The 19,334-nt window shown below is 50.9% G+C and overlaps 1 protein-coding gene across 1 annotated transcript in view; it reads left to right on the forward strand.

The window, feature by feature from the left end:
* The window catches only part of FAM83F (family with sequence similarity 83 member F), a 35,022-nt gene that overhangs the window by 11,204 nt on the left and 4,484 nt on the right, over positions 1–19,334 (forward strand). Inside the window, exons 2-4 of the mRNA XM_016939211.4 lie at positions 13,197–13,364; positions 13,916–14,037; positions 15,333–16,009. Coding sequence (XP_016794700.1) covers positions 13,197–13,364; positions 13,916–14,037; positions 15,333–16,009 — 967 coding nt within the window. The remainder of the gene's footprint in view (positions 1–13,196; positions 13,365–13,915; positions 14,038–15,332; positions 16,010–19,334) is intronic.

Below are 19,334 nucleotides of genomic sequence, written 5' to 3' on the forward strand. Positions count from 1 at the left end.
GCAGAGGTTGTAGTAAGCAGAGATTGCACCATTGCACTCCAGCCTGGGCAACAGAGTGAGATGACATCTCAAAAAAAAAAAAAAAAAAAAAAAAAAGATGCTATTGCAGCTCTGGATTTGGCTCTGCCCTCTTGATGGACCAGGACTCAGGCCCAAGCCACATCTCAGCTCCCCAAGGGAAGCCCCCTATGTGGAGGCATTCTGTTTAGATCGATGGCAGGGCTCTGTCCCCCACCCCTCCTGGATAGATGGGGAGACACCCTCATGTGCCTAGACAGACACAGCCCTGGGCAGACATGTGTCCTAGGGAAGGCACACACTACACGGGGGACTGAGGACAGAGGACAATCCTGGGACAGCCCTGGGAAGAGTGAAACAAGGACCTCAACAAAGAGCATTCCCATCACTACAGGCTTAGAGAGTGACCGTGTGAGTTAAGGCACAAGCCGGGGCCTGCTGGGTGAGTTTGGAGAACGTCAAATAATCTTGTGGGGTATGAGCTGATTATCTGGGGAGAAAGTGGATAAATGCCTCTTTGGGTTGGAAGCACATGAAGGGTCTGCAGCCAAGCTGAGGGCCTTGGACTTGACTGTAGGCAGTCCGGAGCCGCTGAGTGTTTGGGCAGGGAAACAGGGCACTTGGGTTGTGTGATGGGGTCCGTCTGCCAAGAGGGGAACAGTCAGGGCAGCGTGAACTAGCATTGCTGCACGGTGACCCTGAGCACCTACTGTGTGTCAGGCCCTGTCCCAGAGGAAGGGCAGAGCTCAGCCAGCTGGGGCAGGCACCAGGCAAGATTTTATCTAGGCTTGATCACATTTCTTTTCATCTTCATAGAACCATGAAGTAGCCTCATTTTACAGGTGGAATTCAGAGGGTTAAGTAACTTGCACAAGGCCTCACAGCCAGCGTGGAATCTGTGGCACTTTCCCCACTGCAGTACACTTCCCTACTGTTGGATCGATGTGAATCTAGAGGCCAGGGATGGAGGAAGTTAAAGGGGTGTTCTGTGGGGGTCTTGCAGCAGGAGCCCCTCCTGCGGGCAGCCGTGCAGCCTCCTCTCCTCTCCTCCCCTCCTCCTCTCCTCCTCCTTTCCTCCTCCTCTCCTCCTCCTCTCCTCCTCCTCTCCTCTCCTCCTCTCCTCTCCTCCCCTCCTCTCCTCTCCTCCTCTCCTCTCCTCCCCTCCTCTCCTCTCCTCCTCTCCTCTCCTCCTCTCCTCTCCTCCTCCTCTCCTCCTCCTCTCCTCCTCTCCTCCTCCTGCTTGCCTCCTCCTCTCTTCCTCCTCTCTTCCTCCTCTCCTCCTCCTCTCCTCCTCCTCTCCTCCTCCTCTCCTCTCTTCTTCCTCTTCTCCTCCTCTCCCTTTCTTCTTCCTCTCCTCCTCTCCTCTCCTCTTCCTGTTCTTCTCCTCCTCTCCTCTTCCTCTTCTCCTCCTCTCCCTTTCTTCTTCCTCTCCTCCTCTCCTCTCCTCTTCCTGTTCTTCTCCTCCTCTCCTCTTCCTCCTCCTCTTCTCCTCCTCCTTCTCTCTTCTTCCTCTCCTCCTCCTCTCCTCTCCTCCTCCTCTCCTCTCCTCCTCCTCTCCTCTCCTCCTCCTCTCCTCCTCCTCTCCTCTCCTCCTCCTCTCCTCTCCTCCTCCTCTCCTCTCCTCTTCTCTCCTCCTCGTTTCCTCTCCTCCTCGTTTCCTCTCCTCTCCTCCTTGTTTCCTCTCCTCTCTTCCTCCTGTCCTCCTCCTCTCCTCCTCTCTCCCCAGGGTATGTACATGGGGAACTTAAGAGAAAGTTTGTTGTTTAGTGGTTCCCACTCTACTGGCATAAACATTGGTGATAATTCAGATGGGGTCTGTTGCAGTCTTGGTGACAGTCTTTGCAGTGTACCCAGAGTACTTACGACACCCTCTCCTGGATGCATCGTCTCCACAGAGCACCTTTCTGTGCTCTGGTGGCAGCTGTGCCAGTTAGAAGTTGCACTGGTTCCCCGCAGCCTGCCTTGAGATACTTTACTCTGGCAGCGGTTTTCTTAGCCGTGCGTTGCGACATTCAGCATATGGGTGTAGACACCTGGTATGGCTGGGTGAACGGTTCACCATGTGGGTTCTTCCTTAATTGGGCTGCCCTTCCCCTCAATTAGTTCAAGGTTTGCCCTTTCTGGAAGTGTCGTGTTCCCTGAGCTTTAATCAGCACCATTGGCAGGGCCTGCTGGGCCCGGCATTGAGCAGAGGAACGACATCCCCACCTTGATGTCTGTGCCGCGGGAGGCGCGGGCTGCCTGGCTCCTCGGGAGCTCAGCGGGCCCCCCACGGGCTGTCTCCTTCTTTCTCGCCCCGTCTCCTGAAGTGGTGGCCCCTTTGTTCTGGGCTCCATCACTGAGGAGAGAAGAGGGCACCTGCATTTACCCATCGCTCACAGCAGGACAAGTACCGCGCTGTTGCAGCATCTCATTTAAAGCTCAGAACAGCCCTGTAAAGGCATCACCTCCCCACTCTAAAATGAGGTAACTGAGACCCAGTAGATGACTCACTCCAAGCCAAACAACCCGTGTGACCTTCTGCTTCCAGACCATATATTATCCTGCACGCAGCAGCCTTCACTCAAAGTGGGACGTCCCCCTCGTGCATTCAAGTGACCTGAATGGGGGTGGAAGACGGAGGCTGCTGTCAAAATGCATTTTCTTGGGCCTTTGCTGAATTCGAGTCTTTGAGGATGGGGTCCTGGAATCTGCATCTTCAATAGGCATACCCACATCCCTGCTCCCAGGTGATTCTTTACACACTGAAGTTTGACAACCTGCCCCGTAGACCTTGATCCTCTCCTTGGGGAGATCAGAAAAGGAGATTCCACAGCTGGAGATGTGTGAGTCAGAGGCTGCAGGCAGACCCAGCTCTACCCTCCATGGGAAAGGGAAGAACTGCCCTCTGGTCCCAGATAGACTAACTCCCCTGGGCTGCCACACAGGCGGCCATTCTGGGAGACAGCAGTTTGACCTGTTTGCTCAGCTGCTATCCTTTCCACCCTGAGAGACTTAGGGCTTCAGATGTGGGGAGTTCCCCCCATTTGCCTTATAACGATCCCTCATAACTGCACAGCGTTTTTGTGGGATTTCGTGGGCATGATCTCATCCGAGCCTTCCAACAGCCCTTGGGAGGCAGGCAGGGCAGGCGTGGGAGGCGACTCAGCCCCAGGCGCACATGGGTAGGTAATCAGTGGGAAAGTGTCCCTAGCTGCTTCCCTTCCTTCCCCAGGATAAGTGACTGTCACCAACAGGCCCCACTGAGATCAGCAAGCTTGGCCTGTGGCCTTTTGCTTTTTCACACCCACAGAAGGGGTGAAGCTGGGGCTTTTTGCAGGCAACAGCAGCCGCACCCGCCCGAGTCCTGAGCTCCACGTCAGCAGGGCAAGGGGACGGATGGTGTTGTCTTTCTCTGGCCATGCATCTCAGTTTGCATCCTGCTGTGGAGGATGAATTGGAGGGCAGAGGTGAGTAGGAGAGAGCAGTTAGGAAGCTCATCGAAGCATGGTAGGAAAGGAGGAGGGTCCAAGCTGGGGCGGTACCAGTGGGGACAGAAAGGATTAACCCTGAGAGGGTGCCCGGGGTGGGGCCCGCTGGATTCAGTGACTGATGGGATTTGGTCGGTGGGGAGGAGGAGGAGGCCTGGGCTTCTGGCCAGAGTGACTAGGAGGATGTTGATCTGGGGAGTGCCTGTGTGGCTGAGGGACACGTCCAAGCTGCAGTAGGCTCTGTGGATGTGGACACCTGGCAGAGCCATGCCTTCTCTAGTCTGGGTCATCCAAACACACGTGGGGTGCAGGGGCCAGGTGGAGCCCTCTTGTCGTTTTTGTTATCTGACGGTAATTACGGAGTCCAGAAAGAGAATTGGAAATGCCGGCAGTTTAATTAAAGCTGAATGGCAGGAGAGGGGCATTTGGAGGCTCCCTCCCGGCCTTCACTCCCCATCCTGCCGCCCAGGCAGGATATCAGATGAGGAGACGTTGAGCTCATCAAACACCCAATGAGAAGTCTTACAACATCAGAAGCTGTCTGCCAATGCGCCTGCGACAGCTTATAGAAACTGCTGCCACCTCGAATCAACCTCTCTCCCCAGGCATTGCGCGTCAGTAGGTAACCAGGTAAAGGACGCCGGGGGTGGGCAGCCAGCTGGAGGGGGCGTGATTTCCTCCCCCAACAAAATCGGCTTCCCTGGGTTCTGAGCCCATGATGTCATGTTTTTAAACCCGATTTTCCATCTACACTGGGAGCTTTGAAGTCCGCTCGGTGTGGAGAATCACGTGCTCAGTGAAAGACCCAAGCGGAGAGAGTGGGGAGGTGGTTCCCCTGGGCCTGACACTGCGGAGCTGAATGTCAAAGCAGGGCCCTCAGAGACCAAAGCGGAGGGTAATTATCACTTCTCCACAACTAGATTGCAGGAGTCAGCCAGCAATTCATTTTTTTTTCTACTTCAGATATTTCATTGTTTAATTGGTAGTGACACAGATGGCTGGCTCGCACCAGGGCGTCACAGTCCGACTCACGAAAGCCAGGCTGTGGGGACTGCTGCCTCTCCTGACATCCTTAGGCAGGTGGGGCTAGGACAGGCCAGCTTCCCTGCTTAATTTTTCAACCACAAAGCAAAAGTAAGCTTGTGAACCTGAGACATGCTTCTGCAAACCGGTCAAGCTGTCCTCAGCGACATGAGTCCACTCTAAGCTGGACACCTTGGAGTGTTCAGAAATGAGAGGACAGTGAACTCTGGCCTAGACAGCTCGTGGGAGATAAACTATCAGCACTAGGAGATGGCGATCAAGTATCAGAGCCCTGGAAACTGCATTGCTGGTGGAATGAAGCCAGAACTCTGTACATTGTGTTCAAACCCTCCGTATCCAGCCCATGTACCTTCACCCTTATACCTACCCCATACCTGCCCTGAAGTGTGCCAGCCCAGCTGGAGGACTCGAAGGTGATTTTCGTTTGGTTGGTTGGCTATTTTGGACCCCAGGTGCAAAGAGCTGATTGTGCACCTTAGTTCACGGCACAATGCCACCAGAGAGCCTTGAAAGGCCTCTTACTTTACCTTTCTCCTTCCCTCCCACTCCTTTCTCCTTCCACAGGCAGCCACCCTCATGTGTTCAGCATATGTCCTCAGACATCTTTGTATCCTTGAAAAGTATGCAGTGTTATGTTATGCAGTGTGCTTTTTTGTTTTGTTTTGTTTTTTGAGATGGAGTCTTGCTCTGTTGCCCAGGCTGGAGTGCAATGGCATGATCTCAGCTCACTGCAACCTCCACCTCCCAGATTCAAGCCATTCTCCTGCCTCAGCCTCCCTGGGATTACAGGTGTGCGCCACCATGCCCGGCTAATTTTTGTATTTTTGGTAGAGACGGGTTTTACCATGTTGGCCAGTCTGGTCTCAAACCCTGACCTCAGGTGATCTGCCTGCCTCGGCCTCCCAAAGGGCTGGGATAGTTTATCTATCAGTGCTCCTGATAGTTTATCTCCCACATGCTGTCTAGGCCAGAGTTCACTGTCCTCTCATTTCCAAACACTCCAAGGTGTCCAGCTTAGAGTGGACACATGTCGCTGAGGCCTGTAGTGTGTTTTTATTTACATGAGTGGTATTAGGCTATAGATCTCACTCTTTAACATTTTCATTTGAACTATCCATTTTAAATGGAATTATCCAAGTTATGGCACATGGAACTAGTTCGTTGCTTCTGTCTGCTGTAAAACATTCTATCACATTCCTCACATTTTCCTTACCCAGTCTTCTAGAAATAGACATCTAAGTCATTGCCAGCTCCTTGCTATCCCAAAGAAAGATGCAGGCAACATCTTTGTTCTGGCCCCCATATAGACCTGTGCAAAGATCCAAGAGATTCCCAGGGGTGCACGGCCAAGAGTGGCTTTGCTGGCTTGTAGCTGTGCACTTGCTTAAATCCACTAACTTCTGCCTGTTGCTCTACAGAATAGCTGCACCAGTGCTCCCACCCACCAGCAGTGACAACGGTCCCCTTTCCTCCACCTACCAATATTTTGGATTATCCAACTTTCTGATTTTCCGTTAATCTCATAGTTTGGATTATCCAACTTTCTGATTTTTCATTAATCTCATAGTTGTAAAGTAGTCTCTTCCTTTCATCTCTTCTTTTCTTTTTTTTTTGGAATGAAGTTTTGCTCTTGTCACCCAGGCTGGAGTGCAGTGGTGCCATCTCGGCTCACTGCAACCTCCACCTCCCAGATTCTAGCAGTTCTCTTGCCTCAGCCTCTCGAGTAGCTGGGATTACAGGCATGTGCCACCACGCCCAGCTGATTTTTGTATTTTTAGTAGAGACGGGGTTTCACCATGTTGGCCAGGCTGGTCTCGAACTCCTGACCTCAGGTGATCCATCCACCTTGGCCTCCCAAAGTGTTGGGATTACAGGCGTGAGCCACTGCACCCAGCCATCTCTTTGTTTTAATTTGAATTTTTCTGATTACTAATGAAGATTGCTTATTTTGCCTGGTGCGGTGGTTCATACCTGAAATCCTAGCACTTTGGGAGGTCGAGGCAGGTGGATCACTTGAGGTCAGGAGTTTAAGACCAGCCTGGCCAACATGGTGAAACCCTGTCTCTACTAAAAATACAAAAATTAGCTGGGCGTGATGGTGTGCACCTGTAATTCCAGCTACTCGGGAGGCTGAGGCACGAGAATCGCTTGAACCTGGGAGTCAGAGGTTGCAGTGAGCTGAGATCGCGCCACTGCACTCCAGCCTGGGTGAAAAAGGAGACTCCATCTCAAAAACAAACAAACAAACAAAAGGGCCAGGCACGGTGGCTCACGCCTATAATCCCAGCACTTTGGGAGGCTGAGGCAGGCGGATCACGAGGTCAGGAGATCGAGACCATCCTGGCTAACATGGTGAAACCTTGTCTCTACTAAAAATACAAAAAAAAAAAAAAAAAATTAGCCAGGCATGGTGACGGGCACCTGTAGTCCCAGCTACTCGGGAGGCTGAGGCAGGAGAATGGTGTGAACCCGGCAGGCTGAGCTTGCAGTGAGCTCAGATCGCACCACTGCACTCCAGCCTGGGCGACAGAGCAAGACTCCGTTTCAAAAAAAAAAAAAAAAAAAAAAAAAGACTGCTCCTTTTTACATACTTATTAGCGTAATTTTATTTGCCTTCATGGTTTGTGCATTTAAGAGATTCTTTCTTACCCCATGTCATGAAGATAATTTCTTGCATTTCTTCAACTCCCTTATTAGTTATATCTTTCACATTTAAGTACTTAGCCTACCTGAAATTTTCCTTTACATGTGGTGTGAAGTAGGGATGGATCCACCTCTATTTTTCTCTATGTAGTAAGCCAGCTTTCCCAGTTGCATCTGCTAAAGGGCATTTTTTTTCTCCACTGAGTTGTGATTCTACCCTATCATACATGAAGTTTTGTGTATGTGTGTGGGTATACATGTATATATGTGTTTGTGTGTATACTTTAGGTCTCACCATTCTGTTCCATTGGTCTATTGGTCAGTTCCTTCCTACTTAAGTAGTACAAGTAATTCAATTCTTATTGCTATGGTGCTGTAGTATGCCTTACTCTCTATAGGACAAGTGTTCCCTTTTAGTTTTTCTTTTTCAAAATGGATGTAGCTATTCGTGGATCTTTATTCTTCTTTATATCTTACAAGTATTTGAGTTTCTCAAAAACATTTACTGAGCTTTTTATGGAATTGCATTGAATTTTATTAATATGGAGAGTATTCGATTTTTAAAATATTAAATCATATTATCTTTTCATGATTTATTGCTTCATTTATTCACATATTTTAAAATGCCCTTTAGCAGAGTTTCCAATATTTCTTCCTGAAGGTATTTATTTCCAAATGCCATGTGGTTAGGTTTTAACTGTGAAGGGATCTTATTTTCTTTCTTTCATTCCTTCTTTTATTTTCCTTTTTTCTTTCTTTTGGTTGATTATTGCTGGAATAGAAGAAGGCTATTGGTTTTTGTTAAGTTTTTCTTGGATCTGGCAATTTTGCTGAATTCTCTTATTAATTCTAATTGCTTTTTTCTTTATTCTACTGGATTTTCTATGAAAATTGTATTCTTAAATACTGGTAGTTTTGTCTTCTCTAATCCTTATGTCTCTTATTTCTTTTCTTTTTTTTTTTCTTTTTTTTTTTGTCTTATTGCATAGGTGAGGACCTCCAATACTATGTTGAACTATAGTAGTGATAGTGAGTATCCTTCACTTGCCTGAGACTTAAAGGGAGTACATCATAAATTTCTCTGTTAAGTAAAATGTTTCATGTGGGTTTTTGGTAGATAGAGCTGACCAAGTTAAGGAAGATCCGTCTTATTCCTTGTTTTCTGAGAATTATAATCACAAGTAGGGATCTAGCTTTATTAAATACTTTGTAAAATTATTAAGATAATTATGATTTCCTCCTCTTGACCCCATAAATGTTTTAAATTAAAATGATACCATTTCTGATGTTGAGTCACCCTTAACATTCTTAGGATAAACTTTACTTGGTTATGGTATATTTTGAGTTCACTTTTTTAAGTGAACTCTCATGTCATGTGCATTTTCAATTGCATTAGCAGATAATTGGCCTTAATATTCTTTTTCCCGTGTTTACAATTCCTTAAATTTCTATTATGTCTGTAGTAATTTCTTCTTTTTCATTCAGTATTTTATTTACATCTCCTCCTTTTTTGTCGGTTTTACCAGAAGTTTGTCTATCTTGTTCAGTCTTTTTAAACAGCCAGTTTTTGATTCAGTGTTTCTGAAGTACCTCCCAGCAATCCCATCTCTAGGAAGCAGTGAAATGAAGACCCTGGAGCCACCTAGGACTGAGTTCCTTGCTCTGCCACATGGCAGCTTTATAACCTTGGGCATAGGACTTTGCCCCCTATGTGTTTACTTCCTCAATTGTAAAGTGGGAATAACTCTTTCTCAAAATAGTTGTGAGGATCAGATTAGAAAATTTACCTAAAGCAGAGGAAACAGCCTAGAGTGCACTGAAAGTATTTAGTACATGTTAATTCCCATCCTCAGTGCCTGTATTAGTCAGGGTTCTCCAGAGAAACAGAACCAACTGGATGGGCATGTTTGTGTGTGTGTAAGCGAGATCCACGGAGAGACAGAGATTGATTGATTTTAAGGAATTGGTTCATGGGATAATGGAGATGCGAGGCCAAAGCCTATAGGATGGGCTGTCAGGCTGGAGATGCTGGGAAGAGCTGCAGTTTGAGCCCAGAGGCAGTCTGCTGGCAGAATTCCTTCCTGCCCAGGGCAGGTCAGTCTTTCTTCTAGTAAGGCCTTCAGTGGATTGGACGAGACATACCCACATTATGGAGGGTAATCTGCTTTTCTCGAAGTCCAGTGATTTAAATGTTAACCTCATCCAAAAAACCACTCTCACAGAAACATCCAGAATAATGTTTGCCCAGCCAAGCGAACACATAAAATTAACTGGCACGGTACCTTTGTTTGTGCTGTGCCCTTTCCCTGAAATGCTCCCATTGCAGGCCCCTGCTAGGCCACGTGACACCTGTACGTAGATTAGAAAAAGGTGACCCTTCCCTGGGCAGACGCAGCTCCCACTCCCCTCCTCAGCCAGTGCCCATGTGCAGGACACACTCGTGCAAGGCAGCCCAGACAACCTCCCTGCTCAATTTTCCTCCTGTTCCTTTCTCTGGGTGCCAAAGGCTTCCCATCCTTCACAGTTCAGCTTCCTTGGTAAAGTCTTATTCTCCCCTGGCTAGAAGTAATCTCTCCACTCACCCACTCACCCCAAACCCACATCATATGTCATGCTCTTAAAGGCATTTATCTCATTTATCTCATGTCTTAGTTATTTTGTGCAAAGGTCTTGTCATTCCACTTGGATTAACCCCTTGAAATCAGCATTGTAGCTTATCTGTCTTTAGGTCCTCTCTCTGCCTGTGGGGCTCAGAAAGAATTCATTCTCCCTTCATGAATGATTATCACAATATCAACCTCAAAGGAAGACTCTGAGGCAAAATTAGTATAGAGAGTTTATTTGGGCCAAGATTTAGGATGGCATCCCGGGACACACTTCCAGGTTTCCTTGGGGAGGTTCAAGTTTTTAAAGAAAAAAGGATGAAATCAGGAGAGGGGGGACAACCAAAGCCATTGGTCAGGAAGTCTCATTGGTTTACAGAAATGACATTGTCAGTGATTGACTATACGTTGTTGTTGTTGTTTTTTTTTTTTTTTTTTGAGATAGAGTCTCACTCTGTCGTCTAGGCTGGACTGGAATGCAGTAGTGCTATCATGGCTCACTGCAGCCTCAACCTCATAGGCTCAAGCAATCCTCCTGCCTCAGCCTCCCAAGTAGCTGGGACTACAGGCATGTGCCACCATGCCTAGCTAATTTTTGTATTGTAGAGATAGGGTTTTGCCATGTTGCCCAGGTGGGTCTGAAACTCCTGAGCTCAAGCAGTCCTCCTGTCTCAGCCTCCCAAAGTGCTGGGATTACAGGTGTAAGCCACTGTGCCCAGCCTACCTTGTTGAACTATGGAGTGTGTAGCATTTTATGGCTACTTAGAGTCAGTCTAGAGGCCTCATACAGCAAGTGGCTTCAAGCCACTTATTAAATAATAGTAATTATTTAGCTTGAGGGAGAGTGAGACATGACTGCTATTTTATTTTATTTTATTTTATTTTATTTTATTTTATTTTATTTTATTTTAAGATGGAGTCTCTCATTGTCCCCCAGGCTGGAGTGCAGTGGCACAATCTTGGCTCACTGCAACCTCCGCCTTCCTGGCTCAAGCAATTCTCCTGCTTCAGCCTCCTGAGTAGCTGGGATTACAGGCACCCGCCACCACGCCTGGCTAATTTTTGTATTTTTAGTAAAGACAGGGTTTCACCATGTTGGCCAGGCTGGTTTCAAACTCCTGGCCTCAAGTGATCCGCCCACCTCAGCCTCCCAAAGTGCTGGGATTACAGGCTTGAGCCACTGTATCTGGCTGCTGTTACATTTTAAATGCCTCTCTGGGCCTGGTAATTTAAAAGGTCTCTGATTCCTCAGATAAAACTTTTTTTTGTTTGTTTTTGTTTTTGTTTCTCAAAATGTAAGAGCTATGAAGAACTTTAAATGGTATTGTGTAGGGCAGGGCACAGGAGTCTTTAGAGTCAGGGTGATGGCAGAGCACACATGTGAAGGTGGTGACACCCCCGTGACGGAGGCTGATTGAGCGTACCTGGTCCTGGTGGCAGGTGCTGCACTCAGCACTTTCTTTTTTTTTTTTTTTTTTTTTTTTTGAGACGGAGTCTCGCTCTTGTCACCCAGGCTGGAGTGCAATGGTACAATCTCGGCTCACTGCAACCCCCGCCTCCTGGGTTGCAATGAGCGATTCTCCTGCCTCAGCCTCCCCAGGAGCTGGGATTACAGGTGCCCGCCATCATGTCTGGCTAATGTTTGTATTTTTAGTAGAGACAGGGTTTCACCATGTTGGCCAGGCTGGCCTCAAAGCCCTGACCTCAAGTGATTCACCCGCCTCGACCTCCCAAAGTGCTGGGATTACAGGCGTGAGCCACCATGCCCGGCCCTGCACTCGCACTTTCATGGTGCATCTCACTAAGTCCTAGGACAACCCTTTGAGATAGGTGCAGTTATTAGCTCTATTTTGCGGCCAAAGAAGCTTGGGCCGGCTGTGGCATGGGGATACCAGCCTGGTCTGCCTGACTTTAGAGTCGGTGCTTTCAGTTTTGAAGGCAAACCGACTTCCTGGACTGTATAGCAGTTACCGTTTACTGAGGACTTATTACACGCCAGAGGTTGTGTTTGCTGCTTTACAAAGTTATCCCTAATCCTCAGGGCAAAAGTGTAAAATACAAGGTATCCTCACTTTGCAGATGAGGAAACAGAGTCTCATTAAGGTTAAGTGACTTGCCTAAGGTCACAACTAGGAAGTGGTGGATCCACAGTTAAAACAAAATCTCTCCGACCCCAAAGCCGAGGACTTTTCCTCAGCATCACACGCCGGGTGTTTGGGCCAATAAGAAAGCCTTCAGCTGGAGCGTGGAGCATGGTTTGTGTAGGAAGCTGGAAGTAGATGTGGTTAGAAAGGTGGAGCTGCCTCAGGCTGCATAAACCTTGCCTTCCAGGGTGGATAATCAGGACTGATTTTTGTAAATGAAGGGTCCTGAGCAATGACCTTGATTTGAGGATGGGGTAGTATGGGATGGACACCTGAAGGCCAAGGGAATCCAAGCCAGCCGGAGCTCTGCCTGGATCTGTGCCTGGGGAAGCACAGAGCTTCGCACAGCTGCAAGGCCATCAGCGCATCCAGGCCTGCTGAGAAAGTGATGTTTGAGCAGATGTGTGGTTCACGGAGATGAACCCACCCCTGGCATCTCAGTGATGGCATCTCCTTGTGCCTGCTTGTTTTTCTAGGGTGTCAGGAGCAACTTTCCTCAGGCCCCTAGATCTCCCGTGATATGGCTTCTTTATTCCATTTTATTTATTTATTTATTTATTTGAGACAGTCTCTATCACCCAGGCTGGAGTGCAATGGCACGATCTCGGCTAACTGCAACCTCCACCTCCTGGGTTCAAGTAATTCTCCTGCCTCAGCCTCCCCAGTAGCTGGCATTACAGGTGCCTGCCACCACGCCTGGCTTTTTTTTTTTTTTTTTTTTTCTTTTTTGCTCTTGTTGCCCTGGCTGGAGTGCAACGGCACAATCTTGGCTCACTGCAAACTCTGCCTCCAGGTTCAGGCAATTTTCCTGCCTCCGCCTCCCAAGTAGCTGGGATTACAGGTGCCCGCTACCATGCCCAGCCCATTTTTTGTATTTTTAATAGAGGGTTTCACCATGTTGGCCAGGCTGGTCTCAAACTCCTGACCTCAGGTGATCCACCTGCCTTGGCCTCCCAAAGTGCTAGGATTACAAGTGTGAGCCACCTCGCCTGGCCCTGATACAGTTTCTTAAGAGCTGCTGGAAGACCCCCAGGATGGGGAGGTGGGGATTTGTCCAGGATGAAGTACAAGCACACGGCCTGCACCCCCAGGCCCATCTCCAGGGCTCAGATATGCTCAAAGGTCGGGGGACGTGGAACTCCAGGAATGGTGCAGGTGGAGTTTTTGACTCTTGGCCACCAGTGACCCTAGGGCGAGGTGGTACCATCTGAGCAGGGCATGCCTCTGTGGGTGTGTAGACACCGTGTGCCTCACCAGTGCCTTTCCCCACCCAGGTCATTGCTGTGGTCATGGACCTCTTCACTGATGGTGATATCTTTCAAGACATTGTGGATGCTGCCTGTAAGCGCCGGGTCCCAGTGTACATCATCCTGGACGAGGCAGGAGTGAAGTATTTCCTGGAGATGTGTCAGGACCTGCAGCTCACTGACTTCCGGATTCGGGTAAGTTGCACCACTGGGGTGGAAAGTGGACAGGAGATGAGACAGAGACTACCTCTGTCCCGTCCTGCAGCTCCCCTCTGCCTCTTCCCTGAATGGGGGCTCAGGCGAACTTCAAGATCTCAACACCTTTCCTTTTGTTGAAAGTCAAGCCTTTAACCTTGGCTTTACTGTTAACTACTGAATCATATGCCCAGTTTCAATTTTATCCCTAGGCTGCTGAGACTGAAGGAGGCAGCTCTGGGCTGGTCCTGGGGTGCTTAGCCTGCAGAATAACTGACTTCAAAGTGAGGGCTGTTGTTCTCTTCTGGGGCCTTTTGAGAAGAGGCAGGAACTACCCTGGGCTTGTCCATGCCTGAAGCAAGATTTGGGGACTTCTTCCTGCTCGCCAAAGAGGGTTCCCTATGGAAGGCTGTAGGAAGCAGAGCGTCTAGTGAAGACAGGAGCCTGCAGGCAGGGTCCATACACAAGGGGGCTCTTCCTCTGCAGAAGCAAGGACCTGGCACGGAGGCTGGCCCAACCCAGGTGACAGGGCCTTCTACTCTTCCCAACAGAACATCCGTGTCCGCTCTGTGACAGGCGTCGGCTTCTACATGCCCATGGGGAGGATCAAGGGGACCCTGTCATCAAGGTTCCTGATGGTGGATGGTGACAAAGTGGCCACTGGATCTTACAGGTGAGTTGTGCCAGGTCAAAGAAGGGCCCAGGAGGCCTTGATTCCAGGTAGGTGTTCAGGAAGATGCCAGACTGGAGCCTCCGTCATCATGAGTTTGTAACAGGGATCATCTGACGCAATAGCAAAGGACAGCTTTCTGCCCAATCCCTTCCCTCAAACTTCCTGGTTGATGGATTATTCTAGAAAGAGGGTCAACTCTTCCTAGGCATTACGCACTGTCTGCTTTTCATGGTCCATTTGCAGCCAGTTGCATTTTGAGGCTAGTCATTAGGTAGGACAAGCAGGAAGTGGGATGCACCAGATCTGGAAAGAAACGGGAAGGTGTGGTGTGCAGGGAATGTCGTTAGAATTTTTTTTTTTTTTTTTTTTTTTTTTTTTTTTTTTTGAGACGGAGTTTTGCTCTGTTGCCCAGGCTGGACTGCAGTGGCGTGATCTCGGCTCACTGCAACGTCTGCCTCCCGGATTCAAGCGATTCTCCTGCCTCAGCCTCCCGAGTAGCTGGGATTACAGGTGCCTACCACCATGCCCAGCTAATTTTTGTATTTTTAGTAGAGAAGGGGTTTCACCATGTTGGCCAGGCTGGTCTCGAACTTTTGACCTCAAGTGATCCGCCCGCCTCAGCCTCCCAAAATGCTGAGATTACAGGTGTGAGCCTGGCCTCAGAATTCTGATTTTAAAATAATTTACCAGGAACACGAGAGACTGTATCTGTGTAATCTCTGCCCTCCAAGTAAATTAAAATATAGGTGACGAGAAGAGAGACCTGAGCACATGAAACAGTGAATAGCAGGGTAAGTCCTGTCACATGGTCAGAGTATGAGTTTCTGCAGACACTAAGTGCTTAAAAAAATCAGAAAAGAACCAATACAGAGTAGAATAATATTCATAATAGTGGCAGCTGCAGTTACTATTTTTTAAATGTGTGTTTGTGCCAGGGACTGAGCTAAATGTTTTATATGAGTTACTTCATTTGCGCCTCACAACAACCCTGTGAACATATGTCCTGGGAGCCCCAGCTTACAAGGCACACGAGAATATAAACCAGGTTTGAATGCAGGCCTGACTTCCCATGCTCTTTCCCTGCACCCACTGCCTGCTTGCTTCATTTGAGGCCAAGCTCTGGGGAAAGGGAGGCTACGGGTGGGTGGAGGGAGTCCAGTCCAGCGTGTGGCCCACAAGGAGCCGTACACCTGCAGCAAGGGTCTGGCCACAGCGGAGGGGCAGGTGGGGGCGGGGGCAGGGCAAGAGAGAGGCCTGGGCACATGTGTCTTGCTTTTCTGTCCCCACGTTCCCAGGTTCACCTGGAGTTCCTCCCATGTGGACAGAAACCTCCTCCTGCTCCTGACAGGGCAGAACGTGGAGCCCTTTGACACGGAGTTCCGGGAGCTGTACGCCATCTCCGAGGAGGTGGACTTGTACCGGCAGCTGAGCCTGGCGGGCAGGGTTGGCCTCCATTACTCCTCCACTGTGGCTCGAAAGCTTATCAACCCCAAGTACGCCTTGGTGTCAGGCTGCCGCCACCCGCCTGGGGAGATGATGCGCTGGGCTGCCCGGCAACAGCGGGAGGCGGGTGGCAACCCGGAGGGGCAGGAGGAGGGCGCCAGCGGTGGCGAGTCGGCCCGGCGCCTGGAGAGCTTCCTGAAAGACCTGGTTACGGTGGAGCAGGTGCTGCCCCCCGTGGAGCCCATCCCCTTGGGAGAGCTGAGCCGGAAGGATGGCAGGATGGTCTCTCACATGCACAGAGACCTGAAGCCCAAATCCCGAGAGGCACCCAGCCGAAATGGCATGGGAGAAGCGGCCCGGGGGGAGGCCGCCCCCGCCAGGCGCTTCAGCAGCAGGCTCTTCAGTCGCCGAGCCAAGAGGCCTGCGGCGCCCAATGGCATGGCCAGCTCTGTCTCCACCGAGACCTTCTCTGAAGTGGAGTTTCTGACGGGGAAGAGGCCCAACGAGAATTCCAGTGCTGACATCTCAGGTGAGCCCTCTTCCCTCTGGCCTGGTGCCTCCCCAGGCCTCTGGCCCTGGCCCCGCATCAGCTCTTATCCAGGAGCACTGCCTCATACCTGCAGAGGAGTAGATTCCATCTGTGGGCACAGAGAGGGCAGGAGCTCTGGGGTTCCGGGGTCCTTGGTTCCCATTCTGGCCCCGGCCGTTAGCTGCCTGGAGGCCTTGGGCAAGTCCTGCAGCTCTGAGTTTCATTTTCCTCTTCTCTGAAAAAAGAGAAGGATTCCAGGCTTGGCATGGAGGGGTCTCAGAGCTTCTAATGCTACTGCTAGAAGGCATTCAGATTAGCCCTCATGGTAACCCAACAAATCAAATAAGCTGAGAAACTTTCTCCTTTGTAAGTGAAGAAACGGGGGCTCCGCACAGTGGGGTGCATGGCTGCGGCTCGACCCTGGCTCTGAGTTGAGGGCCCTTTCTAGCAAATCTTCTTCCTTGCCAGATCACCTATTGTCAGGATCTCACCTGGTTAGACACACCCCACCCTCCCCTGTACCCTACTGGTGCCCTGACCCAGTTTCCTGTCTCTGTGACGGGCAGTCCGACTTGGTTTCTCCACGTCCCTCTGCTGAGTGCTGTCTGCCCAGCTGCTTGTCCCTGGGTGGGATTGTTCCATGGCAGTGTCTTTCTGGGCATCTCTCTGGGATCCCCAGGAGGCCCTGGACTTTATGTCTCTCTCTGCAGCAGTCTCTGGGGTGGCCTTTCCGGTGGCTGGTGGCGGTGCCTTTCTCATCTCTGCATCCCTGAGTCAGGGGACTTTCCATGGTGGGGTTTCTCCCTCCATCACTGTGGAGCCCAGTGATGAGAACTGGGCTCTGGCTGGCCAGGTGGGCGATGGCAGGGCCTGAGGTCTTGTGTGCCCGGCCCAAGGGCTCCCAGGACTCCTGCATTCCTGCACACCAGCTTTAACCGGATTGTGATGGTGTGAGAGCAGGGAGCACAAGTGTCATCCCCTCTGCTAATTCCCCAGCACTGCTTTGGAGTCTGACACATTCTGTGCTCAGGAAATGTTGGCTAACTTTGCTTCTTGGAGTTGGAACAGGCCTGGGCGCCTCTGTGGCTGTGGGCACAGTGGGAGTGTCAGGGCGTTCCTTCCGTTTGGCCTGGAGACGTTGACTGAGCTGCTGGCCTGCCAGGTCCTGCACAGGCACTCTCTCTCCCCTTCTGCCCCCACAACCACCCTTCAAGCACAGAGGTGGCAGGTGGCTCGGAGAGGTGAATGAAGTGGTCCCAGGTCACAGGAAGTGGTAGTAAGGCCAGGATTCAAGACCAGGCATGGGCACAGCCATGTTCTGTCAGGGGAGGGGTGGCTGGCCCCATCCCCATTCCTCCTGGGCTCCCTGGCTCCCCTAACACCAGCTGCTGCTGCTACTCTGTACCTCTGGTTTGGAGGAAGGGTTGCCATGGTGAACACCTGGCAAGGGAGGGAGGGGAAGAGGGGAAGGAGGGGGAAGAGGGGAAGGAGGGGGCGAGCCGACAGCAGCAAGGACTATTTCCCGAGTCCTGACTGAAGTGGAGTGGAAGCTTTCTCTTCCTTCAGCCCCTCGCCCTGAGGTGCAGTTTCCATGGAAACTCAAAGTCCATTGTCTTGTCCCTTCCCGCTGCCTTCTGCGTGTCCCTCCACATCCATGTCCCTGCTCCCACATCTCGGGTGGTCACGGCGGCCCTGCCCCTGCTGCCGCTCTCTGGTGTCTGCACACAGTGCCCAGGAGCCAGCCTTGCAGACACAGACGGTGCCCTTGGGAAGCTCCTCTCCAGGGCACCTGATGCTGGGATAGAGAGAGAGAGGGAATAGTGAGGGCGAGGGCACGGACAGCCAGGAAGGTCCGGGGAAGCCCGGAACCATCATCCCGTTCCTTGTCCGTCCTTTAGACGAACACAGAGCAGCCTCCTCCGGTAAGGCTTCTGCCCACCTGGGTGGGCGCCCAGTACCTGCAGCCCTGAAATTCACGCATCTTTCCTCTCCCTCCCAAGGCCTGAGGGAGAAGCAGCAGCTCCTCTCCTGTCTTTTGCTGGTTTTGTTTGTTTTTAAGACAGCGTCTCGCTGGAGTGCAGTGGTGCGACCACAGCTCATTGCAACCTCAACCTCCTGGGTTCAAGCGATTCTCCCACCTCAGCCTCCTGAGTAGCTGGGATCACAGGTGTGTGCCACCATGCCTGGCTAACTTTTTGAATTGTTTGTATAGGCAGGATCTCATCATGTTGCCCAGGCTGGTCTCCTGGCCTCAAGTGATCCTCCTACCTCTGGGCCTCCCAAAGCGCTGAGATTATAGGCACAAGCCACCACGCCTGGCCAGGAGCTCCTCTCCTAAGAGGCCCTTTTTCACGGCCTCCAGCTTCCCACACCATGGCCAAGTGGGGCTGCTTCAGTGTCTCCCCTCAGGCAGCAGCAGCTAAGCAGCCAGGACTGCATGTGTGAGAAGGTGGGCCCCTGACAGCATGGGGCACCCACGGTGGGAATCAGTGAGAACCTGAGCTCCTGCCTTTGGACCCCCATGCAGGGAAAGTGTCCCCTTCCCCTGGTAAATGTTCAGAACCTCCCAGAGCAGCTGCCACCTGGCTCTCAATTCGGGACACATTGCTCCCTGTACCCAGGACACATCCGTCCCCTCCCTGGGGCTGTGTCCTCATCTAGAAGGGGGGGAGTGCACCATTGAGGGTTTCCGAGGTCCCCTGGAGTTCAGATTCTGCCTCTGTTCTTTCTGTCTCTGCTGTCCTCTTGTCAAGGGAGAACCTGGGTTGATGACAGTTTCTGTCATAAGAGAAAAAATAGAAAAAGCTCAGAGCTGACAGCCTGTAAAATTGCTTGATAAGGAGTATATAGTTGTCAAACAGCATGCAAATTTTTGCAAACCCAGGTGTGGCCCTTGGGAGAACCTTAGGGAAGTTGCTTCCTCCTTTCCGGCTGGGGATCCAGCTGGGGGCCAGGGGTGCCCAGCGGTTTCAAGGCTCACGGCGCACTCTAGTGGCAGAAGCTAGGCGCCTCTTCCTTCTACGTCTTCCCTCCGCCCTCGCCTCCTGCTGGGAGTGTTCATCCCTTATTCTGGAGCTTCCGTGCCCTCCGCACAGGCTCCCTGGGTCAGGGACCCCCAAACTCACAGAGCAGCCTCAGTGGAGAGCCTTGGTAAAAATGCAACGAGGCCAGGCGAGGTGGCTCATGCCTGTAATCCCAGTGCTTTGGGAGGCTGAGCTGGGAAGATCCCTTGAGCCCAGGAGTTCCAGACTAGCCTGGGCAACATAGCAAGTCCCCATCTCTTAAAAAAAAATTTAATTAGCTGGGGGTAGTGCCGTGTGCCTGT

The sequence above is a fragment of the Pan troglodytes genome, chromosome 23 (assembly GCF_028858775.2).
Source record: "Pan troglodytes isolate AG18354 chromosome 23, NHGRI_mPanTro3-v2.0_pri, whole genome shotgun sequence".
NCBI classification, from domain to species: Eukaryota; Metazoa; Chordata; class Mammalia; order Primates; family Hominidae; genus Pan; species Pan troglodytes.